Source organism: Armigeres subalbatus, chromosome 3 (assembly GCF_024139115.2).
Source record: "Armigeres subalbatus isolate Guangzhou_Male chromosome 3, GZ_Asu_2, whole genome shotgun sequence".
Taxonomy (NCBI): Eukaryota; Metazoa; Arthropoda; class Insecta; order Diptera; family Culicidae; genus Armigeres; species Armigeres subalbatus.
The window spans coordinates 385,016,714-385,037,045 of record NC_085141.1 but is presented as its reverse complement, the minus strand read 5'-3'; the positions used below and the strand labels follow the sequence as shown (position 1 = coordinate 385,037,045).

The 20,332-nt window shown below is 38.1% G+C and overlaps 2 protein-coding genes across 4 annotated transcripts in view; one reads left to right on the top strand and one right to left on the bottom strand.

Moving 5' to 3' along the window:
* Positions 1–151: 151 nt before the first annotated feature.
* LOC134223817 (uncharacterized) lies at positions 152–1,036 on the bottom strand. Of its 3 annotated transcripts, none has more exons than XR_009982732.1 (2): positions 568–1,036; positions 152–494 (listed from the first exon to the last, which is right to left on the bottom strand). XR_009982732.1 is itself a non-coding variant. In XM_062703025.1 (2 exons), the coding sequence occupies exons 1-2, from the start codon at positions 697–699 to the stop codon at positions 215–217; spliced, it is 318 nt and encodes a 105-aa protein (XP_062559009.1). In that variant the 5' UTR covers positions 700–1,036; the 3' UTR covers positions 152–214. The 3 variants fall into 3 exon arrangements, 1 of the variants encoding a protein (XP_062559009.1); XR_009982733.1 differs by having other exon boundaries at positions 152–428; XM_062703025.1 differs by having other exon boundaries at positions 152–400.
* Positions 1,037–2,838: 1,802 nt separating this feature from the next.
* The window catches only part of LOC134226694 (tyrosine-protein phosphatase non-receptor type 23), a 57,794-nt gene continuing 40,300 nt past the window's right edge, over positions 2,839–20,332 (top strand). The window contains exons 1-2 of the mRNA XM_062707641.1: positions 2,839–3,045; positions 3,453–5,075. Of these exons, the coding sequence (XP_062563625.1) occupies positions 2,962–3,045; positions 3,453–5,075 (1,707 nt within the window). The 5' untranslated portion in view covers positions 2,839–2,961. The remainder of the gene's footprint in view (positions 3,046–3,452; positions 5,076–20,332) is intronic.

Below are 20,332 nucleotides of genomic sequence, written 5' to 3'. Positions count from 1 at the left end.
TGCACCAGTACGCTGAGAGATTTGATTTAAGAGTATTTATTTACTCAGGTTTGTACTAATGACACACTGGGTGGTATTCGTACCATGGTACAAGTTGTACCACTAGTGTGGTATCTTGTACCATGCCGCCACTTTGATATTTCCTCCCGAAGTTGTTGAGAGGGTGCTTTTGGTCTGGGACGACAATAAGAAGCATCAATTTCAGTTGTTGCATTTAGACAAACGGTTCCGCATTACTCGACAAGGTATACTCGGCGATGTATCGTTCCGGAGCACTTCCGAAAAGATTAGGCATGGGACTCCGGTTCAATGGTCGTCGATGGGATATGACGGAGGGTTGATGGTCCGAGTTCGTGCGGCTGCTAATTAGCTGGAGATTTCCCAGGATCGTATGATAGCGCTGGCAAAGGATGAACGTGCATCGGTAGCTTGATCGGTAGTGAATATTCGGGATTTATATTACATTCATACAGAGTGGCAGCAACATATATTGCCTAATACGGAGAAAGGTGAAAACGGATTATATATAAATATATTCGCAAGGCTGATTAATTCTAAGAAACTTACTTGTGGGAATAGTAATACGCCGGTAGCTTTTGTGATTATAGCACCCGGTTTCGATGATAGTGGCAGCGATGATTCCGTTGTTAATTTCCCGCACCACATGGGTGAAGCCAAGGTTGTCGAAATATTAGACATATTTTTATGTTTTCCTGCGTGTTTTTATTGTCTATCCGGATAAAAGCTAGACCGCTTTTTATACCGAAGTTGGATTTTTCTCCAGATATAGGCAACTTTCCCAACTTCGGAAATAGTGCGCTAGATTCGCCTAAAGATGCGCTAAACAACGCATCAATTAGTTTGACAGATAAAACTTCGGAAGAAAGTTCGGTTCGGAAGTCCCGACTTCCGAATTCTAAGTTGGTGCTACGCCGACAATATTTAAACTTCCTACGGTTGAATACGGAATACTTCAGCTGCGATTAATGTTCCTTATCGGAAATTCAGAAATTCCTGTTTTTGTTATTTATTTACACATTTTTCCCGTGATGCCAAATAGGTAAATATAAAAACCAGTGCAGCCAGAAAAATTATTATTTTTTATTCGGCACACTTCGGCACAGTTAACGGTACAGTGCACAGTGGGACGGATTGAAAAAAAGGCGGTCAAAAGTACAAATCTAGATTGCTTTGAGAATAGGTCGTATGTGCAAAAGAGAGATTCTCTTTGTTCACGCTCTCTTTCGCTAATAGATCGGCAAGTTTAGCATTTTCTGCTACATTTTCACTTTAGCACGCTAGACAAAGTTATTGTCTTTAGATATCTGCCAAAAAATCCAACATAAATTTGTGTATAGCTTTGTAATAATCGAAAGAGAATGTAACCGAAGAGAGGCTCTCTTTTGCACATACGACCTATTCTCAAAGCACTCTAGAAATATGGCTTAAAATGAGAAGAAATGGGTTTATTATACTTGCTGTGATGAAATTTTATCATTTTCAACTACATTCATAACAATTGTTGTGATTGTAGCATTCAGTACATATACATACATTTTCATGTATTTTACGTCATTTTCAAATGCCTCGGAAAAAACCTGCGGGCCCTGGCGGGCCCTAAATTTGGTTCAGTTTGAAAATATATAATGTAAAGCAGTAGCCATGCGATTTTCAGCGCTGGGTAATGATGGGTAAATTGTTTTCTGACCACATGAAAATACCACGAAATGAGTAAATTTCGAAATAAGCCCAAACTCAACTCCATAGGCCAAGGGTGAATATTTCATGAATTTGTGATACAATGTATGCAATTGATAGTTGATTATGTTAACTTTGAAGGTGTATTGAGTTTGAAATGATTGAATGACAAATTTGAAAAATATTGCAAAGATATCATACCTCATATTTATATATTATCAATGGTGTTGAAAACAGTTTTCATGCCAACTTCAAAGGTACCCCAATGGGCACAATATCGTCAAATTGACTCAACCAAAGTAATTTACAATGTTTTATAACCTGTATAATGCGAGAAAAATATTAAAAAAATAGAATACATCATTTTAAAAAATGACCTTTTGACCCTCTTTCTAAGGAATCGTCCCTCTGTGCAGTGGGCACAAAGCCATTCTGAAAGTGTGCCGAGTGGTTTACCCCTAGCTCTCACCAAAAAGGGCTATTTGTTTTCGATTGAAGTCCACTTTTGCGGATTATATATACATACGAATACGAATAATATTGTTTATGCTTTAAAATGGATACAAGTTGAGGCCACTCAGGAGGAATAGGAGAATATGTTTTTCTTCCGAGTGTCCAAGTCCAACTAAAACGGGCGAAACGGGATCATCACCGCTGACAATTACAAAAAAAAAAAGATTTATAACCTTTGGAAATTGGCAATGATTCAAATCTGACAAATCCCTGATTTCCAGACCGAAAAATAGCAGGAATCAAAATAGGAATAGAATGGAAATAATTATTGCACGTCAGGGACAAAACAATACTTTGGGGTTTTAGAAGATATTTTCGGCATTTTTTTTTAAGTTTTTACTACAGCCCATGTAGTTTGGATTTTGAACTAACAATCCAATCGGGATGACGTTACATTTTTCCTTTTGCAAGTCCCGTCCCAGATTCAAAAAGCTTTTTTCATCGCCCAACTTTTCTTGAGCCTTTGTCTATCTTGAATCTTTTCCATATTCCCGGAAAACCACCTGTGTTAAATCCCGGCTGAAGCACCATTTTTGGAGTGTAGCATGTACTGAATGTTTTCCTAGAGTTGCACCCACCGCTGCTGTCATTTTGCTTTGTTTTTATCATTATTTTTTTTAGCAAAACGTCATCGGTTCTCGAAGTGAAAATTTTTTAATCATCATTCAGAAGTGCAGCAAATTTCGGTGAATTTTTGTGTTTGTACGTATATTTGATGGTTTGAACATAATAAATTCGGTACATCTTACGATGGAAGCTGTTCCCCGGATGCCCATGGTCAGTTTCGAGCTGAAGGTTAGCCCGGAATCGACCACTTTTGGACCGCTGAAACAGGTAATCTTCGAAAGACAATTCCTTTTTCCTTGAAAAATGGTGTCACGTCTCTTGTTTCGGGGTTGTAAATTTAATTAGTCAGTTCTGCGGTGATGATGCTAGTATGGCAATAAATTGTTATTTTCAGCTTTCGAGAATGAAATTTCACTTTGAGAGAAGTGCTGTAAAGGTGAAAAACCGATGATCAATTTTCGTCTAATTATTATGTTCCATATGAAACAATAATAACGCAATGTATTCAATTTGTACCGCAATATTTTGTTATTGCAATCCAAACTTTGAAAAACAAATGCTTTCGATACAAGCGGTAAAGAAAATTGTATACCTTTGTACAACAGAAGATGTGCTAACAAACATGACTCATCTAATAATCATATGATTCTCTCTTCTCGCAATTTCTTCTACAGTACATTGCTGAATACTATCATGAGGATCCGGACTCATACTCTAAGGAGTGTTATCAGCTGGAGCAACTGCGAGGGAATGCTGTTCGACCGTCGCAAGACGTCGATGGAACGACGGTGATAAAACGATACTATTGTCAGTTGCATTCGATTCAGAATCGTTTCCTGCTGAACCAGATTCCGGATAGCCATCAGATGTTGAGTTTTACCTGGCGCGATTTGTACAACGGTTCAACCTTGCAAAAGAGCAATGTAAAGTTTGAAATGGCCGTAGTTTTGCATAATTACGGTGCGTTGCATACGCAGTTGGGCGCGGCGGAGGGTCGTGCTGATCCTGAGAGTATGAAGAAAGCATGTACGCATTTCCAGTGTGCGGCTTGGGCCTTCGGCTACATTAAGGACAATTACGCGTTGCTGCTGCAAGGTGACTTGTCTACGGAGTTGCTGATATTCATGCAAGCACTTTGTTTCGCCCAAGCGCAAGAGTGTATCATGGAAAAGAGTCTTTGCGATAACAGAAAGTCTGGGATAATTGCAAAAGTAACGGCTCAAATAGTGATATATTACAATTCGGCTTTAGCAGCCTTATTGACACAAAATGGAGAGGATGGGCGCATCCAGGATATTGTTGGCAGTAAGCAATTTAAAGAATGGAGAAAGTATGTGAAATTCAAGATATCATACTTGTCCTGCATTCTGCTGTTGTATCAAGGACAGCAGTCTGAAGAGCAGCAAAAGATGGGCGAAAGAGTTGTGCTTTATCAGACCTCGTTTGATAAGCTGGAAGAAGCGAGGAAAGAATCGAAAGGGCTTTCAAATATCGATCAAGTGAACGAAGCACTCCAATTCACTATGGACGTGGTTGAGGCGAAGCGCAAGTCGGCTAAAAATGAAAACGAATTTATCTATCATGAAGAGGTGCCGGAGTTGAGTTTTATTTCAGCGGTACAAGGAGCCAATCTGGTTCACGGAATTGCGTTCAATGTGACGGACGCGGATGCTATTGGAGAAGACATATTCCATCGGCTGGTGCCCATGAAAGCGCATGAAAGTAGTTCGGTTTATAGCGAGGAAAAGGCGACTCTCCTAAGAACTATTGGGACAAGAGTCGAAGACAAGGATAATGAGCTGGCCTCGTTTATGAATTCATTGAATTTGGATGCAATTAACGCACAGAACCCGAACAGCTTCAATGAAACTCGCTTACCGCAAGGGTTGGTCGACCGTTGTGCCGAGTTAAATGCCAAACCGAGTGCGATTCCGGAACTGGTCCAGTCAATGTCCAACTTGGCGGAGACTTGTTCCGAGGTGGAGCTGATGCTGAAGGAAATAAGCCACATGCTGAAGCAAGATGAAATTCAGGAGGATAGCTATCAGCAAAAGATTGGTCAACGGTCGAACGGTGGAGGTCACATAGCCGAACTCAACAGAGAATTTGCAAAGTATCAGGAGGCGCATAACAAGGCAGGCGAGAGCAATGATACTTTGCGGAAGGCAATGGGTTTGCATGTTTCCAATTTGAAAATTCTGGCGAAACCGCTGGAGGATATAAAACAGCAGATTCCTTCCAGTGGCGATCAGTTCGATGAAGGAACATTGAAGGAGCTGCAAGGGATTTTGAGTAAGGTGAGTATACAGAGTTCAGTTTTCTGCACTTGTTTACCAATTTTAGTTAGTAGGTTGTAGCTTATTTTATCTGAGAGCTAGCAGATATTTTCCAACACGATATGTTCTTAACCCTCTCTTTCCCACGACTTTTTTCAAAGATTTCAATAGGAAGGAATCATCTATGAAAAAAATGCTAGAACAAAAGTTATTTGGCATAGCTTAAATTAGTGGAAAACGAAAAAAAAAGTTTTTGATTGTAAATCAATAGTTACTTGATTGTTTTCAATAGTTTTACTATTTTTACTCAAAATTGATAATATTTGCAGTCTAATGAAACCATAAAGTTGCGCGAAATACTGCTTTTTGTTGTCGAAATAATTCGATGAGTGTTGGAAGGTGCAAAATTTGATGGAGCACTATAGCTACCATGGGAAGGAAAGGGTTAAGGCGCATATGATTCCTTTTTCAAAGCAGTTGAATAATCTGGAGAGTGGGATTGTGGGATCACAAAAAAATCTAGAACAATCCATTGCCCCCTCTCCCCCCATTCACCGTTTTTAGGAGCCGGGTAATAATTACTTAAGAGATTATTGTGTCATAACATGCTTTAGAACAACTTAATCCTAGTAATTTATGATCTGATGGTTCATTCTTTAACGCTGTCAATCCAGTGGCCTTAGTTGAGGAAGCCGCCTATTCCCCTCATTCCGTTTTTTTAATTGATTTTAAGGAATCGTTTGATATTTACAAACGGAAGCTCTTCATGTCGGTTTAAGAAAGATGAACACAGTCAATTCCTGGATTCTCCTTTCTTTCCTTGCTATCTAAACATTTCCTCACGATTACATCGTTTGATCACCATAAGCCTTAGTTTAACTGTTTTTTTTTCTTTGTATTTCAATAACGTGAAATTGTTGAAGGGAAATCGTACCGCCACGGACTTTCAGGATGAAACATTTTATCTTTTCAACTTCCACCGCTGCGTGAGTCAAAGTTTACTTTTAAATGTTTTCCGGCAGGTTTCGGCATGGTTCCGATCGTAAATAAAATTCTGTAACAGAAAATCTTGTGTGGCAAATGTTCAAAAACTAAATCCGCAGTTTTTGAAATGTAAAACTATTGTGTTGGGGCTTACAGCCAACGTTGATTATGACTTAAGTGATTTAAGAAAATTACTCATTTTACGGCACAAATTGATATTTACCAAGGCTTCTATATAAATATAATAGTCTACCTTCATTATTAATTTGAGGAGATTTACAGTAATTATGGTCGATAGGATATAAATCTTTGGATATGCGTCGACTTGGGGTGGTATTGCCAACTGTATTAGGAACAAGGCCATCACCAGGATTAAGAGTCGCCTATTCCAATGTATTTAAAAAATCATCAAAACAGTTTCTGCCCGAATCAGAGATGATTTAAATAACGGATATGGTTTTAATCGTAAAAATTAGCTTTAGGCAAATTCAGATATTGACGTAGAGTCAGAGCCAGAGGCCAACAAATCAACATGGGGAATACGACATTTTCAAGCACACATCATTTAAACAAACGTCAGTTTTGCCGGGATATAGGTTTTCCATTTTACTGGCGCACGGGTGTGCGGTTTTTTGCCGAACTGCAAAAATAAAAACCAGTCTTCACGAAAACATGAACCGCGTTTAAACAAGTGCAGTTTTCCCGTGTGCTAGGTCGCACTCAAACATGCATACTAGATCCAAACCGAGTTCATCATAAACCGAGCCAAAATCGCACCCAGTTTGAACACGAGTGTGCGCCCAAGTTCAAACACACGGGTTTGAACATGGAAGTTTAAACATCAGTTTACACACAGCATGCTGTACATCTGTTCATATTGGTAAAGTGGATTCTCTTCTTGAGTAGCGGTGGCCTAGTGGTAACTCGTTTGGCCTTCACTCAGGGCACTAGTGTTTGAATCCTTGTCTTTGGATTTTTTTAGAAATGGCACATGAATAGTTTCAGTTTTATAAATGGCACTTTTCAGCCCTTGTCGGGTGATGGAAAAGCTGAATAAGATACTTAACCGCCTACCCGAGCAAAGCTTTAGAGCAAAACGATAACTTGTTTTGATGTTGTGAAATCGTCGAATATGATTATTTAATTTGATATATTTTTGGTCGTTTTAACGGTTAAAATAACAAAATGTATAGCAGAAAAGTCTTACTGTGACATCAAACCGAAAACTATTCCTGCTATCAATGAGAGCAAATCGAAAACTGAATTTGATATTGGTTCCGATAACAAAATAAGTACCGTCGTCGGGAGTGACAATGGGTCAAATGGGGGTGAGAATGGGTCACTGTTTCAACTACTTAGAATGCTCGTAGAATAGATTGATTGTATTTGTATCTGAGGGCAAGAAGACCAAAATATAAGAGACCTTTTTGAACGATTTTGCTCTACGACCTCCAGACTGCAGGTGAGAGCGATGACCCATTCTCACCCCTCAGACCCATTCCCGAGTAAACGAGAAAAGCTCATTAATATCAAATGATGATAAGATAGCAAAATGAGATATTGATATGATTGATATAAGAGATAAAATATCAGACGACAATATCAATATTTTGCACAAAAATATCATGAGGAGATCAAGTTATGCTATTTGTAAGAAGTGAGTGCTATTAGTTTGTTCTTATCCATACCATATCTCGATATTCAAATGATATTTTAGTGCAAATTTCTGATATTGTTGCCTGTTCTTTTATCTCTTCTATCAATCAAAACCATATCATGTTTTGTTATTCTGTTCATGGCTTCTACCCGGGAATTGTCACCCCCGATGGTGGTACACAGTTTGATGTCAGATCATTCAATTCAGTTTAGGAAACTACAGCAAAATGAGATCAAGATAAGTAATCAATCATGATGATTCATATTTGAAAACAAATTATATTTTCAATTTGATGTCGAAATCAAAATGTGTTTTCTATATGCTCTCATTATGTTTTCAGACTTTGCTCGGGTACCCATAGTATGCGCTTGGTCCGATATCTCAAAATCACAACAATTGTTTTATTCAACATTTTGCATAAAATCTTCAGATATTATTCTTAATGTTCATAACAACCTCAAATGTAATGATTATTTAAAAAATCCTTGCGTTTAGGTTCTAAACGAGGTAAATTACATATGCAAGCATGCATTTTGTTTTGTTAGATACGATGGGATTTACATGTCGTGAATAAAATATAGATGCTGATTCCAAAAAGTTCAAAGACACACTTTTAGTGGGGGAGTTTGAAGAATTGGTTGTTAACCAAAAATTCAAATTGATAGAAATTTAAAAAGATAGTAGGGGTCTGTTCATAATGTATTTTACATTGATTTGTATAAATAATACGCCGATGACATTATACAATACAAAGAAAATTCACAAACGATGGAGCTCCAGGTCAGAAATGAGCCCACATATCCTTAAACATAAAAGTCCTATAAACTACATGGCTCTCATAAAAGATAAAATCTTCAATTGTTACATTCTAAAAAAATACGAAACTGGAATTAAAGCCCCGTTGATCATAAGGTTCTTCAAAAAGGACGAAACCCCTCTCTCCCTGGAATAAAGAAATCTCTATGCAATCCAGAACTTCGCTTCAGATTCTCGGTATGTTTATCAAGTACCACCGCGAAGTAAGTAGAATAAATTATCCCCTTATAAACGTGTCAGAAAAATATTGTCCCAAAATTTTAGAAATATGAACTAATCAGTTTTTTGGTGGTTGCAGAATCCCGAAATTCTAAAAAGAATTGTTTTCAGAACCGCAAATGGAACAAAAAGCTTCGCTCAGTGCAGATTCGAACCTAAGGCGTCGTGAATGAAAGGCCTGAATCAAGACCTCACCTCTATAAACGCTTCGTTATGCAAGTGCAAAAAATGTGCACAACATGTTTCAATTTTTCAATCATACCTTCATTGAAGTTTGGTTAAATTCTCTTATTCGAGATATGAATAACAAGGCTGGGAAACGTGAAGAATCAACAATAGTTTCCCTAGCAACCCGTTCATTTATCCAAGCATAGCATTCTCGTGTGCAAGCGCACATGTTTGAACCCAAGTTTGAACTCGATGTTTGAACATTGTACCTACATTGCGCCTGGGTGTATCGGAGTTCAGGCTCGTGTTCAGATTGATATGTGCAAGTTCAAACATAGCAAGCAATGTTTGATTGGGTGCATAAACTTACGTGAACATCTCACACATGTTGCACCTTGAAGACTGATAAACAGTCTTCACGAAAACATGAACCGCGTTTAAACAAGTGCAGTTTTCCCGTGTGCAAGCTCGCACTCAAACATGCATACTAGATCCAAACCGAGTTCATCATAAACCGAGCCAAAATCGCACCCAGTTTGAACACGAGTTTGCGCCCAGATTCAAACACACGGGTTTGAACATGGAAGTTTAAACATCAGTTTACACACAGCATGCTGTTCATCTGTTCATATTGGTAAAGTGGATTCTCTTCTTGAGTAGCGGTGATGGCCTAGTGGTAACTCGTTTGGCCTTCACTCAGGACACTAGTGTTTGAATTCTTGTCTTTGGATTTTTTTAGAAATGGCACATGAATAGTTTCAGTTTTATAAATGGCACTTTTCAGCCCTTGTCGGGTGATGGAAAAGCTGAATAAGATACTTAACCGCCTACCCGAGCAAAGCTTTAGAGCAAAACGATAACTTGTTTTGATGTTGTGAAATCGTCGAATATGATTACTTAATTTGATATATTTTTGGTCGTTTTAACGGTTAAAATAACAAAATGTATAGCAGAAAAGTCTTACTGTGACATCAAATCGAAAACTATTCCTGCTATCAATGAGAGCAAATCGAAAACTAAATTTAATATTGGTTCCGATAACAAAATAAGTACCATCGTCGGGGTTGACAATGAGTCAAATGGGGGTGAGAATGGGTCACTGTTTCAACTACTTAGAATGCTCGTAGAATAGATTGATTGTATTTGTATCTGAGGGCAAGAAGACCAAAATATAAGAGACCTTTTTGAACGATTTTGCTCTACGACCTCCAGACTGCAGGTGAGAGCGATGACCCATTCTCACCCTCAGACCCATTCCCGAGTAAACGAAAAAAGCTCATTAATATCAAATGAAGTTAAGATAGCAAAATGAGATATTGATATGATTGATATAAGAGATAAAATATCAGACGACAATATCAATATTTTGCACTAAAATATCATGAGGAGATCAAGTTATACTATTTGTAAGAAGTGATCAATATCATGTGCCATTGGTTTGTTCTTATCCATACCATATCTCGATATTCAAATGATATTTTAGTGCAAATTTCTGATATTGTTGCCTGTTCTTTATCTCTTCTATCAATCAAAACCATATCATGTTTTGTTATTCTGTTCATGGCTTCTACCCGGGAATTGTCACCCCCGATGGTGGTACACAGTTTGATGTCAGATCATTCAATTCAGTTTAGGAAACTACAGCAAAATGAGATCAAGATAAGTAATCAATCATGATGATTCATATTTGAAAACAAATTATAATTTCAATTTGATGTCGAAATCAAAATGTGTTTTCTATATGCTCTCATTATGTTTTCAGACTTTGCTCGGGTACCCACAGTATGCGCTTGGTCCGATATCTCAAAATCACAACAATTGTTTTATTCAACATTTTGCATAAAATCTTCAGATATTATTCTTAATGTTCATAACAACCTCAAATGTAATGATTATTTAAAAAATCCTTGCGTTTAGGTTCTAAACGAGGTAAATTACATATGCAAGCATGCATTTTGTTTTGTTAGATACGATGGGATTTACATGTCGTGAATAAAATATAGATGCTGATTCGAAAAAGTTCAAAGACACACTTTTAGTGTGGGAGTTTGAAGAATTGGTTGTTAACCAAAAATTCAAATGGATAGCAATTTAAAAAGATAGTAGGGGTCTGTTCATAATGTATTTTACGTTGATTTGAATAAATAATACGCCGATGACATTATACAATACAAAGAAAATTCACAAACGATTGAGCTCCAGGTCAGAAATGAGCCCACATATCCTTAAACATAAAAGTCCTATAAACCGCATGGCTCTCATAAAAGATAAAATCTTCAATTGTTACATTCTAAAAAATACGAAACTGGAATTGAAGCCCCGTTGACCATAAGGCTCTCCAAAAGGACGAAACCCTCTCTCCCTGGAATAAACAAATCTCTCTGCAATCCAGAACTTCGCTTCAGATTCTCGGTATGTTTATCAAGTACCACCGCGAAGTAAGTAGAATATATTATCCTCTTATAAACGTGTCAGAAAAATATTGTCCCAAAATTTTAGAAATATGAACAAATCAGTTTTTGGTGGTTGCAGAATCCTGAAATTCTAAAAACAATTGTTTTCAGAACCGCAAATGGAACAAAAAGCTTCGCTCAGAGCAGATTCGAACCTAAGGCGTCGTGAACGAAAGGCCTGAATCAAGACCTCACCTCTATAAACGCTTCGTTATGCAAGTGCAAAAATGTGCACAACATGTTTCAATTTTTCAATCATACCTTCATTGAAGTTTGGTTAAATTCTCTTATTCGAGATATGAATAACAAGGCTGGGAAACGTGAAGAATCAACAATAGTTTCCCTAGCAACCCGTTCATTTATCCAAGCATAGCATTCTCGTGTGCAAGCGCACATGTTTGAACCCAAGTTTGAACTCGATGTTTGAACATTGTAGGTACATTGCGCCTGGGTGTATCGGAGTTCAGGCTCGTGTTCAGATTGATATGTGCAAGTTCAAACATAGCAAGCAATGTTTGATTGGGTGCATAAACTTACGTGAACATCTCACACATGTTGCACCTTGAAGACTGCTGATAAAAACTAAGTGTGATGCAAGTTACAATCAGGGATTGAACTTATCATTTCATTATCATTTAGTATTCAGCCAACAACTCATTCCAGAGGCGGAATTCCAAAAAGTGTTGTATGGCGGACTTCTAGCGCTGATTCCCCTCTACAACTTTGTCGAAGGGTACATTGCTCTATGTCTAATATTTACCGCAGGAAACGCTTGTATCATTTTATTTACTAAATGATAATAACACATAGGGTTAGGCAGGGCAAGATGGGTCACGGGGTAAGATGAGTCAGAGCCGTTTTTAAGCATCGTATACATTTTAATGGGGCCCTCCTTAGCCGTGCGGTAAGATGCGCGGCTACAAAGCAAGACCATGCTGAGGGTGGCTGGGTTCGATTCCCGGTGCCGGTCTGGACAATTTTCGGATTGGAAATTGTCTCGACTTCCCTGGGCATAAAAGTATCATCGTGTTAGCCTCATGATATACGAATGCAGAAATGGTAACTTGGCTTAGAAACCTCGCAGTTAATAACTGTGGAAGTGCTTAATGAACACTAAGCTGCGAGGCGGCTCTGTCCCAGTGTGGGGATGTAATGCCAACAAAGAAGAAGAAGAGATACATTTTAATGTGGAGGTTATGACTTTGTAGGAGGAACAATTTGGTTCTTCTTTATTGTCACTCGATTTGAAGATAAAATTTCATTTTGGTAGAGTATGACAAGGTAAATTATTTTTTAGCATTGTTTCTTATGCGAAACACATTTTCTATAAAACGTGTAATCTCGTCGAGTAATCTAAAATTGAAACATTTTTAGTAATTTAGTAATTAAGTATTATAAGTAATGTAGGCGATGTTGTACTAACTGCATTGAAATAAATAAATTTGATCGAAAATTAGACATTCTAACACGAACTTGCAAATGGGGCAAGATGGGTCAGCACATACTAAAGGACATAGTTCGTATTCAAAACATATTTTTCATTGCTGATGTAATCATTTTAAGGTTACTTTTGAGCATAATGATGTTAATTTGTTAATTAAAAATGTATATTTTTTGTCTTTAAAAAAGCAATACTCGGACGGCTTGTTTTCATAAGAAATTACAGACATTTTTAAATGTAGTGCCATTTCTTAATCCGAGGCTTTAAAATCCTTTTTTATTCAATAACATCATCTATCTGTGTGTAATTTAATATTGTGAATAAAAATAATGATAATTGCAGAATTTAAAGGTGCTCCATCTTGCCCCGCTGTTTGACCCATCTTGCCCCGGCATTTTTTGGTTGACTTCTACTTTAATGACTCAAAATAAAATAAAAAGTAGAATTTTTGTTATTTCATACCGCTGGCTTACAGATTGTGAGCTATTCTTCTAGATCCACGTTGAAAAGATACATTAAAATGTTTCTATTTTGAGGCATTGAGGGTTCGCCTTAGGTGACCCATCTTGCCCCATCCTACCCTATTATCATTTAGTATATTGAGTATTCCTAGCGTTTCACGCTGTGAATATTAGACATAGAGCTAAGTACCCTTAGACAAAGTTGTAGAGGGGAATCAGCGCTAGAAGTCCGCCATACAACACTTTTTGGAATTCCGCCTCTGGAATGAGTTACTTGCTGAATACTAAATGATAATGAAATGATAAGTTCACTGCCCATGATCGCATAAATGTAACATTCGACATTCCATGGATTTTGTGTTTTTGATTGGAATAGCCTTTTTTTTGACGTAAACTACGTCTAAGGGAAGACTCGGATACAGGGTGACAAATGAAAATTTCCAAATTCGAGACCGTCACGAAATCATGTAAGATTTTGAACGTTAATAGCGCCTTTATCTTCCGATGGATTTTTGAGATTTATATATCAATCGACTCGGAAATTCTCTACCAATTTGTCAATTGTATTGAAACTTTGGGTTATGAACGTTAAAATAGGGTATCGGATCATTTTGGCAGCACCCTCTTTTCTTGTCCGCTAGAGTCTCGTTTCGGCCGTCGCCGTTCAGTGCGGTTGGCTTTTGGACTCTGCTTTTTGTGCGGTGTTTCGCACAAAAAGTAGAACAATGGAGCCGGACCAGTGACCGCGGTCGAAACAAATGTAACAAAAATGCGTAATGTAGTGCATGCTGTATAAAAAGTTATGCAGATAGGGGCATGTTTGTGCAGGCATGCGACGATCAATAGACGAATTCGAGAAGGATCCAATGGTAGAGTGCGCTGCGGGAGTTTGGGAGAGAAGTCGTCAGAAGCGATTATTTACATTCAAAATCAAATTTTCTCCTTAAAATTTACTTCACTTTTCGGTATATTGTCACATGTTTTCCACTGCCAATGGCTTATTACAGTCTGTAAGCAGCTGTTGAAGACGAATCCTAACCAAATGAGCCGCTAATTAAAAATCCGGTAATTCATAACCAAGATAGTGCGGTGGAGGCACTGCAAGAGATGTGCTATTTAATCGGAAAAATCATATGTAAGCACCCACCGGATGGAAGCCCATCACAAAGAAAACAAAATTTTCTTCCAATTTGCGACTATTTCAGCTTTCATAAATGGTTGGATTAACCAGAAAACGCGAAAATCGTACTCCCTCCGTATGCTGCCAATGCACTTTTTTGGCCAACGACACTTTTTTCGTGGTTCTTGTGACGACCACCAGATGTCGAAATGATCGATGAGCTTTACTCAAATTCGCCTATAGGAGGTCGTCAGTTGCATTCTAGCAAAAATTCCGCTTGAGGCCCTTTCAAAACATTTTAACAACAGCCACTACACCTGATGGTATAATTGCAATATTTCCATTATCAGGCGACAGGTGGTGTTGCTGTGTGTTTGTATCAATGTAATATTGCATATACACTAGTGACATCTGCTGTTCGATATCGTAAGCTTTCAATGTTCCTTCCACACACACGAGGTGGAGAACAGTCTTGAAGAAATTGAAAGTATACAGCTAGAATCACAGAGAACAGACGTTGAAGCTGCACTCGCCATGTTGTGATAACTTTTTACTGTTCATTTTGAAATAACTTTGGAATGTCGCCGTTATCCCGTGCATAATCAGCGCTAGCGTCATCAAAAAATGCCACTGTGCGCTAGTGTCGTTATGCATGCAAGAGCATACCAGCGCCATCGTGTTGTCAAAATGAGATTGTGAGTTGCAATGTCGACGTCGATGGCGTTGAGGTTCGGTGTGTTTGTTTACACATGTTTTGCAAGAAATTTTGTTCGAGCCTCCATGTCTGTTCTCTGTGCTAGAATTTAGTATGGAGGTACAATGAAATCTCTTTTATTGTTTAGAACTGTAAAACAAGTCGTGGGAACAAAAAATCTAAAAATTATTTGTTGCTTTTTGACCTAGGTTTCATATTGATGCGATGCGTAGTTAATGAGAACGGATGATTTGTCCATACAAGGAAATTCATTTTACTCTAAATGTTGTGGCGCCATCTCGTTCAAACAGCACCTTTGTCTTTGCCTTATTGTTATCAATGCCAATGCCCTTGCTAGTAATGCAATCATCGCAATGTAATTGTACAAACATTTTTATATTAAAAAACGACTTTGGAAAAATGTTCAGCATTTTTTTTTTGCAAACTGAAAACTAATAAGGCCGTTACACATATTTATGAAAAATTATGATCTCTGCAAAGTCAAGGGGGAGGGGGTAATCTTCTTCTTCTTCTACTGAATGGAGCGGCGTTAAAATTTGAATGCAGAGGTTTTTGGGGCCGGGGAAGGTTCTTAAGATGGTTCGAAACCCCATCTTCTCTTTAAAACCTGGCTCATATACAAATGAAACACCAATTTCATCATAACTCGAGATCAAGCAAATGGAACCAAATCTGGCGTGTGGAGGTTTTGGAAGAGAAGATATGTTTCTGTGATGGTTTGCAACGCCTCCCCCTTCTGGAAAGAGGGGCTCCCATACAAATAAACCAAAAATTTCTGCATAACTCGAGAACTAATCAGAAAATAAATCAATTTTAGGCGAAATAAAGTTCGTCGGGTTTGCTAGTAAAAAATAAATATTAAAATGGAAAAAAAATAAAAAAAAAACTCCTCGGATTTGTTAAAGAATGTTTTGAAAGTTCTCAAAATTTACCGGATTTTTTTTTGTTGACCCTCAAATTGTTATTTTTGAGCAAAACAATCCGAAGGGGGAAGGGGGGGTAGACATATTTTTAAAACATATTTATATCGGCCTAATAATATTTTGTCCAATTAAATGCGCGTCTGAATCAGAAGGTTTTAAGTTTGATTCAGGAAGTGTGAATGCACTTAAGATATTTTCATAATACGTGGGTGCAATCATGCGGTACTTATTGTATACGACAAAAGCTTCGGAACGCATACGTTCTTGAAACGGGCTATATGAGTTACAATAGAGCTATCACCTTCTTGCTCCCTGATTCAAAAGTCTTGCAATGATATTAATAAAATGGTTGCACGAATATTTTATCCATAGTGACACTCAGTGTTGGTAGAATCATACTCAAATCTGAATCATCGAGGTTTCATGCACGAGCTAACTTGCCTGCGATTCTGTAAGGGGAGCATCGCGCTTGAGTTTCTCGGCCAGAATCGCATCGCTTCGCTCACTCACCGAAAAATGATTTCGTTCTAAAAAGCGTCAAAACGCAAAAATATCATGCAATGACGCAAATTGCAATTCGAATCATGAGTAAATCTCTAGGCCATGATTCTGATGGGATTTGACTCACGCATGGTTTGAATCGCCAACAATTTGCATATCTTAAGATACGCTAGTTTTGTTCGAAACCAGTGACATAAGTAATCAAATGAATTTTCTAAAAATATTCATGCATGATGGCACTACAATCCTCAATGAACAAAACTGCCTTACGTAGTTTACGTTGGGCGGTTGTGTCTTGTACATAACCTTTCTGATTTTTTTTTCCTCCTTTGTCGGGTGAAGATCACTGCGTCCAGATTTTAGGACTATTGTGATATACCCTTTTGCTGTGAAATACGCAAGTTATCTCAGTAACATGTTTGTCACTGAGATACCTTGGTATCGACTGAACTCAAGACCATCTATTATTGATGAATAGAGATCCTGAGTTACAGTATGTGACTCCCCATTCCGGCGAGACTAGCTTTATGAAGCCAACCACGTCCTTGGGGGATAAGATCCATATGTCAGCAGGCCCTAAAGGGCTTGCTGAGAACTTTGAACCTACGTTGGGTGAGTGCACTGCAATAGCAGAGTATGTGTTCTGATGTTTCTCTCTCCTCGTCACAGAAGCGGCAATTTGAGGTTTGGATTGCTCCGATCTTTTGTAGATGGTATCTGCAGGGCAGTGTCCAGTTATTAGACCGGTGTAGATGTTGAGATCCCTTTTGTTGAGACCTAATAGTTGTTGGGTTTTCTTGGGGTTAATCGTTACGAGCCTTTTGGATTGGCTCGTATGGGGAAGTGCATTCCAGTTTGATGTGATTTGACTGACCATATATTTGTTCCGTTCCATTTTTACAGAGCAGTCTGAGATCCCGCAGAAGGGCTCAGGGCCAATGAACCTTTTATTAGATCCATTCCTGGCTAGCTCATCAGCAATCTCGTTTCCCTCTAGACCCGTATGTCCTGCAGTGTTGTCATTCTCCTCTGTGTAGTAAAGAGCGAGTGCCAGATTACTCTCAACACTCTTCTACAATTGAGAGCATCGCACTCGTCATTGATTATCACTACACTCTTTTCCTGCGCGCAGCGATGAACTAAGCTGCGCTCACAATTTAAAGCACTCCACACTGTCCCAAACTGTAGCGTGAACAAAGAGCACTGGGATGCGCTGTAGTGATTGAGTGTCAACTAATTCAGTGAACTATACCAGTGCGCACTGAAGATTCCGCACTGCAGTGCGAACTGAAGTGAGCGAAACAGTTGGTCGGGGTTCAGCCAAATCGCACCAAGCGCCAATGATAAATTACCGATTTTTCTACTCAAACTTTCATTTAGTAGATTTAATTGATCACAAATCGTATCGGATATCCCTCAACCCCATAACTGAGGATAACCTTCTGCAAATGGCGCGGTTTGGCTGAACCCCGACCAGTTGATTGCTGAGATCGTTGGGATGGACGGCGCAGCGGCATGACTGCCGATGTTGTTTTTTCTTCTTTTTCTTCTTGCTTCGTATTTCTTCGCACAAGGCAATTATTTGCATGCTGCATTGATATTAGGTCTAGCGCAGTTGTCCCCGGCATTTTTACTACCAAGGGCCGCACAGCAATTTTGAACTGTTAAAGCGTGTTTTACATAGAAATTTTAAGTTTAATCAAAATGAATTTTATACCTATTACACAACGAATCAAATTCGTTGCCCTGGGTTTTCTTCAAATAATATGTTTGTAAGAACATTTTTACAGTTGGTTTTATAGCCAACTGATTTTAAGTTCATACTAACAGAAACTTTTGCGGCAGCGGACATGAGACGAAAAATATTTAAACTCGTTAGTAGAGACAACAATAATGAATCTTCCAATTCTGTGTCATTTAACATTGAGATGAGTGATTGAGTGAGATTACGAGACCTCATTGATTATAACTTGTCGCGCGAAATAACGAGAAACATGATTTTGAAGCCATGTGAACTTGCCAGCGGTGTTGAATAGAAATCGAGTAAATCTGCATTTCGCACTATTTACCGTGTTTCCAGATTTCCGAACAATTGAAGTTTACTGAAACCTTTTGTTCATCAACTAATACATCTTGACTTTGTGAAATATTTTTCGTTGCGTAAAGTACGTTAATAGTCAATAATTTCTTGGGATAGAAATCAAGCTACTTTTCAATTGAATGTTGCTAAGGCCTAACTTATATTGAATGCATTCTTATTTCAGGGCGATGTAATGGTAATGTTTTCATTATTTTGATCTTAAGTTCAACATTTGAATCTGCGAACAAAAAAGGACGAATTAGCAATTTTCATAGCTCGAAGTTGTTTGCTGTTGGCTTACGTAATATCTATGAAGTGATAGATATAGTTAATCATGATGATAACATAATTTTTGCTTTAGGGTGCCTGAACATCTCAATGTTGTGAACATGATAAATTTCTTGTCTTTTCGTGTCATCTCATGTTTATCAACGGGCCACATATTGCGTATATTTTCAAATACTTCGCGGGCCGCAGAAGAAGGTTTCGAGAGCCGCATGCGGCCTGCGGGCCACTCTTTGACCATCACTGGTTTAGCGCATAGGTAAATGCCTTGTGATTCACAAGACGATGCGATGGGATTGAGAACGATGGAAGGAACACTTTTTATGGAATTGTCTATATTCAATGTTGGATTTTAAATTTTTTTAAAGTGCTGCTTTTCCATAGTCTTCACATAAATTGCAAATAGTAGATACATAGTCAAAATACAATCAAATTAGGCAAACATTTGAGAAGACATTAAAATAGAACAGATCAAAGGTTCTTAAACTTTTAGGATTTGCGACACACCAACATGGACATGGACAAAATGCATATGTTTTTAAAAATTGAGCATGAACATTATGAGTTATGACCGTACAATTCGTAGTTACTACTCCGTGATTGACTGGAACGTGTGAAATTGCACAGAGAACCATGTGAATGGAGCATGGGATTTTCTATCCATTCTCAATGTACACGTTTCAGAAGCTCACGTATTTTAAATCAATAACGGCGCTGGCCACTTCATTACGGTCATATAGGAAAGGAAGGATTGTTAGTTCGACTCTCGTTGCTACTAGAGACCGAGAACACCTCCACGATTGTCTTGGGAGGAGGATATTTTATCTAGATTCACTTTGGTGAGTGATGCGATCTATGGGAGGGAGGGGATTATATGAAATGCAAAATGCATATGTTCTTCAAAATTGTATGGAAAAAGAGTTCTACCTAGATTGAGCAAATCATAGTTGCTTCATATCACTCATTATGTTTGCCAATTTTTAATTCTTCATATTTTTAATTTTAGTATTCATATTATATACTACTATTCTTGAACAACACTACAGGAAAGCTTTAAATTCCATAAACTCGACGAGCTTTTTTCGTTCAGTTTTTAATTAGAATAGCAGAAGTCGTTTAGGATCGCTTAATTATAAAACTATAACGAGATTGATGAAATAATCAAGAGGGATTAATGCCTTCATACTTAACCAGCGTTTGAATGTTCGGTATTTTGTTTGCCGAGTTTCAACTGCGAAATTTCTTTTTCACTGAAATTCTAGTATTTCAGTAAACCAACGTTTGGATGATTATTTTGACGTTTACTTATCTTTACTAAAGAAATCATTAAATTCATAGATTGTTGAACAGTACAAAAAGTCGGTAGAAATTTATACAGCGCCACTCAGCCACAGATCGCACAGCTGTGTAAAACAAGTGCATCATGAGAACCGGTGCCCTCTCTGTCTTTGCAAC

Coding starts and splice junctions, on each gene's coding strand:
- LOC134223817 (XM_062703025.1), bottom strand. CDS start 699: ATGTCTAATATTTCGACAACCTTGGCTTCACCCATGTGGTGCGGGAAA. Junction 401..567: donor GCGTATTACTATTCCCACAA/GTAAGTTTCTTA, acceptor ATCCTTTGCCAG/CGCTATCATACGATCCTGGG.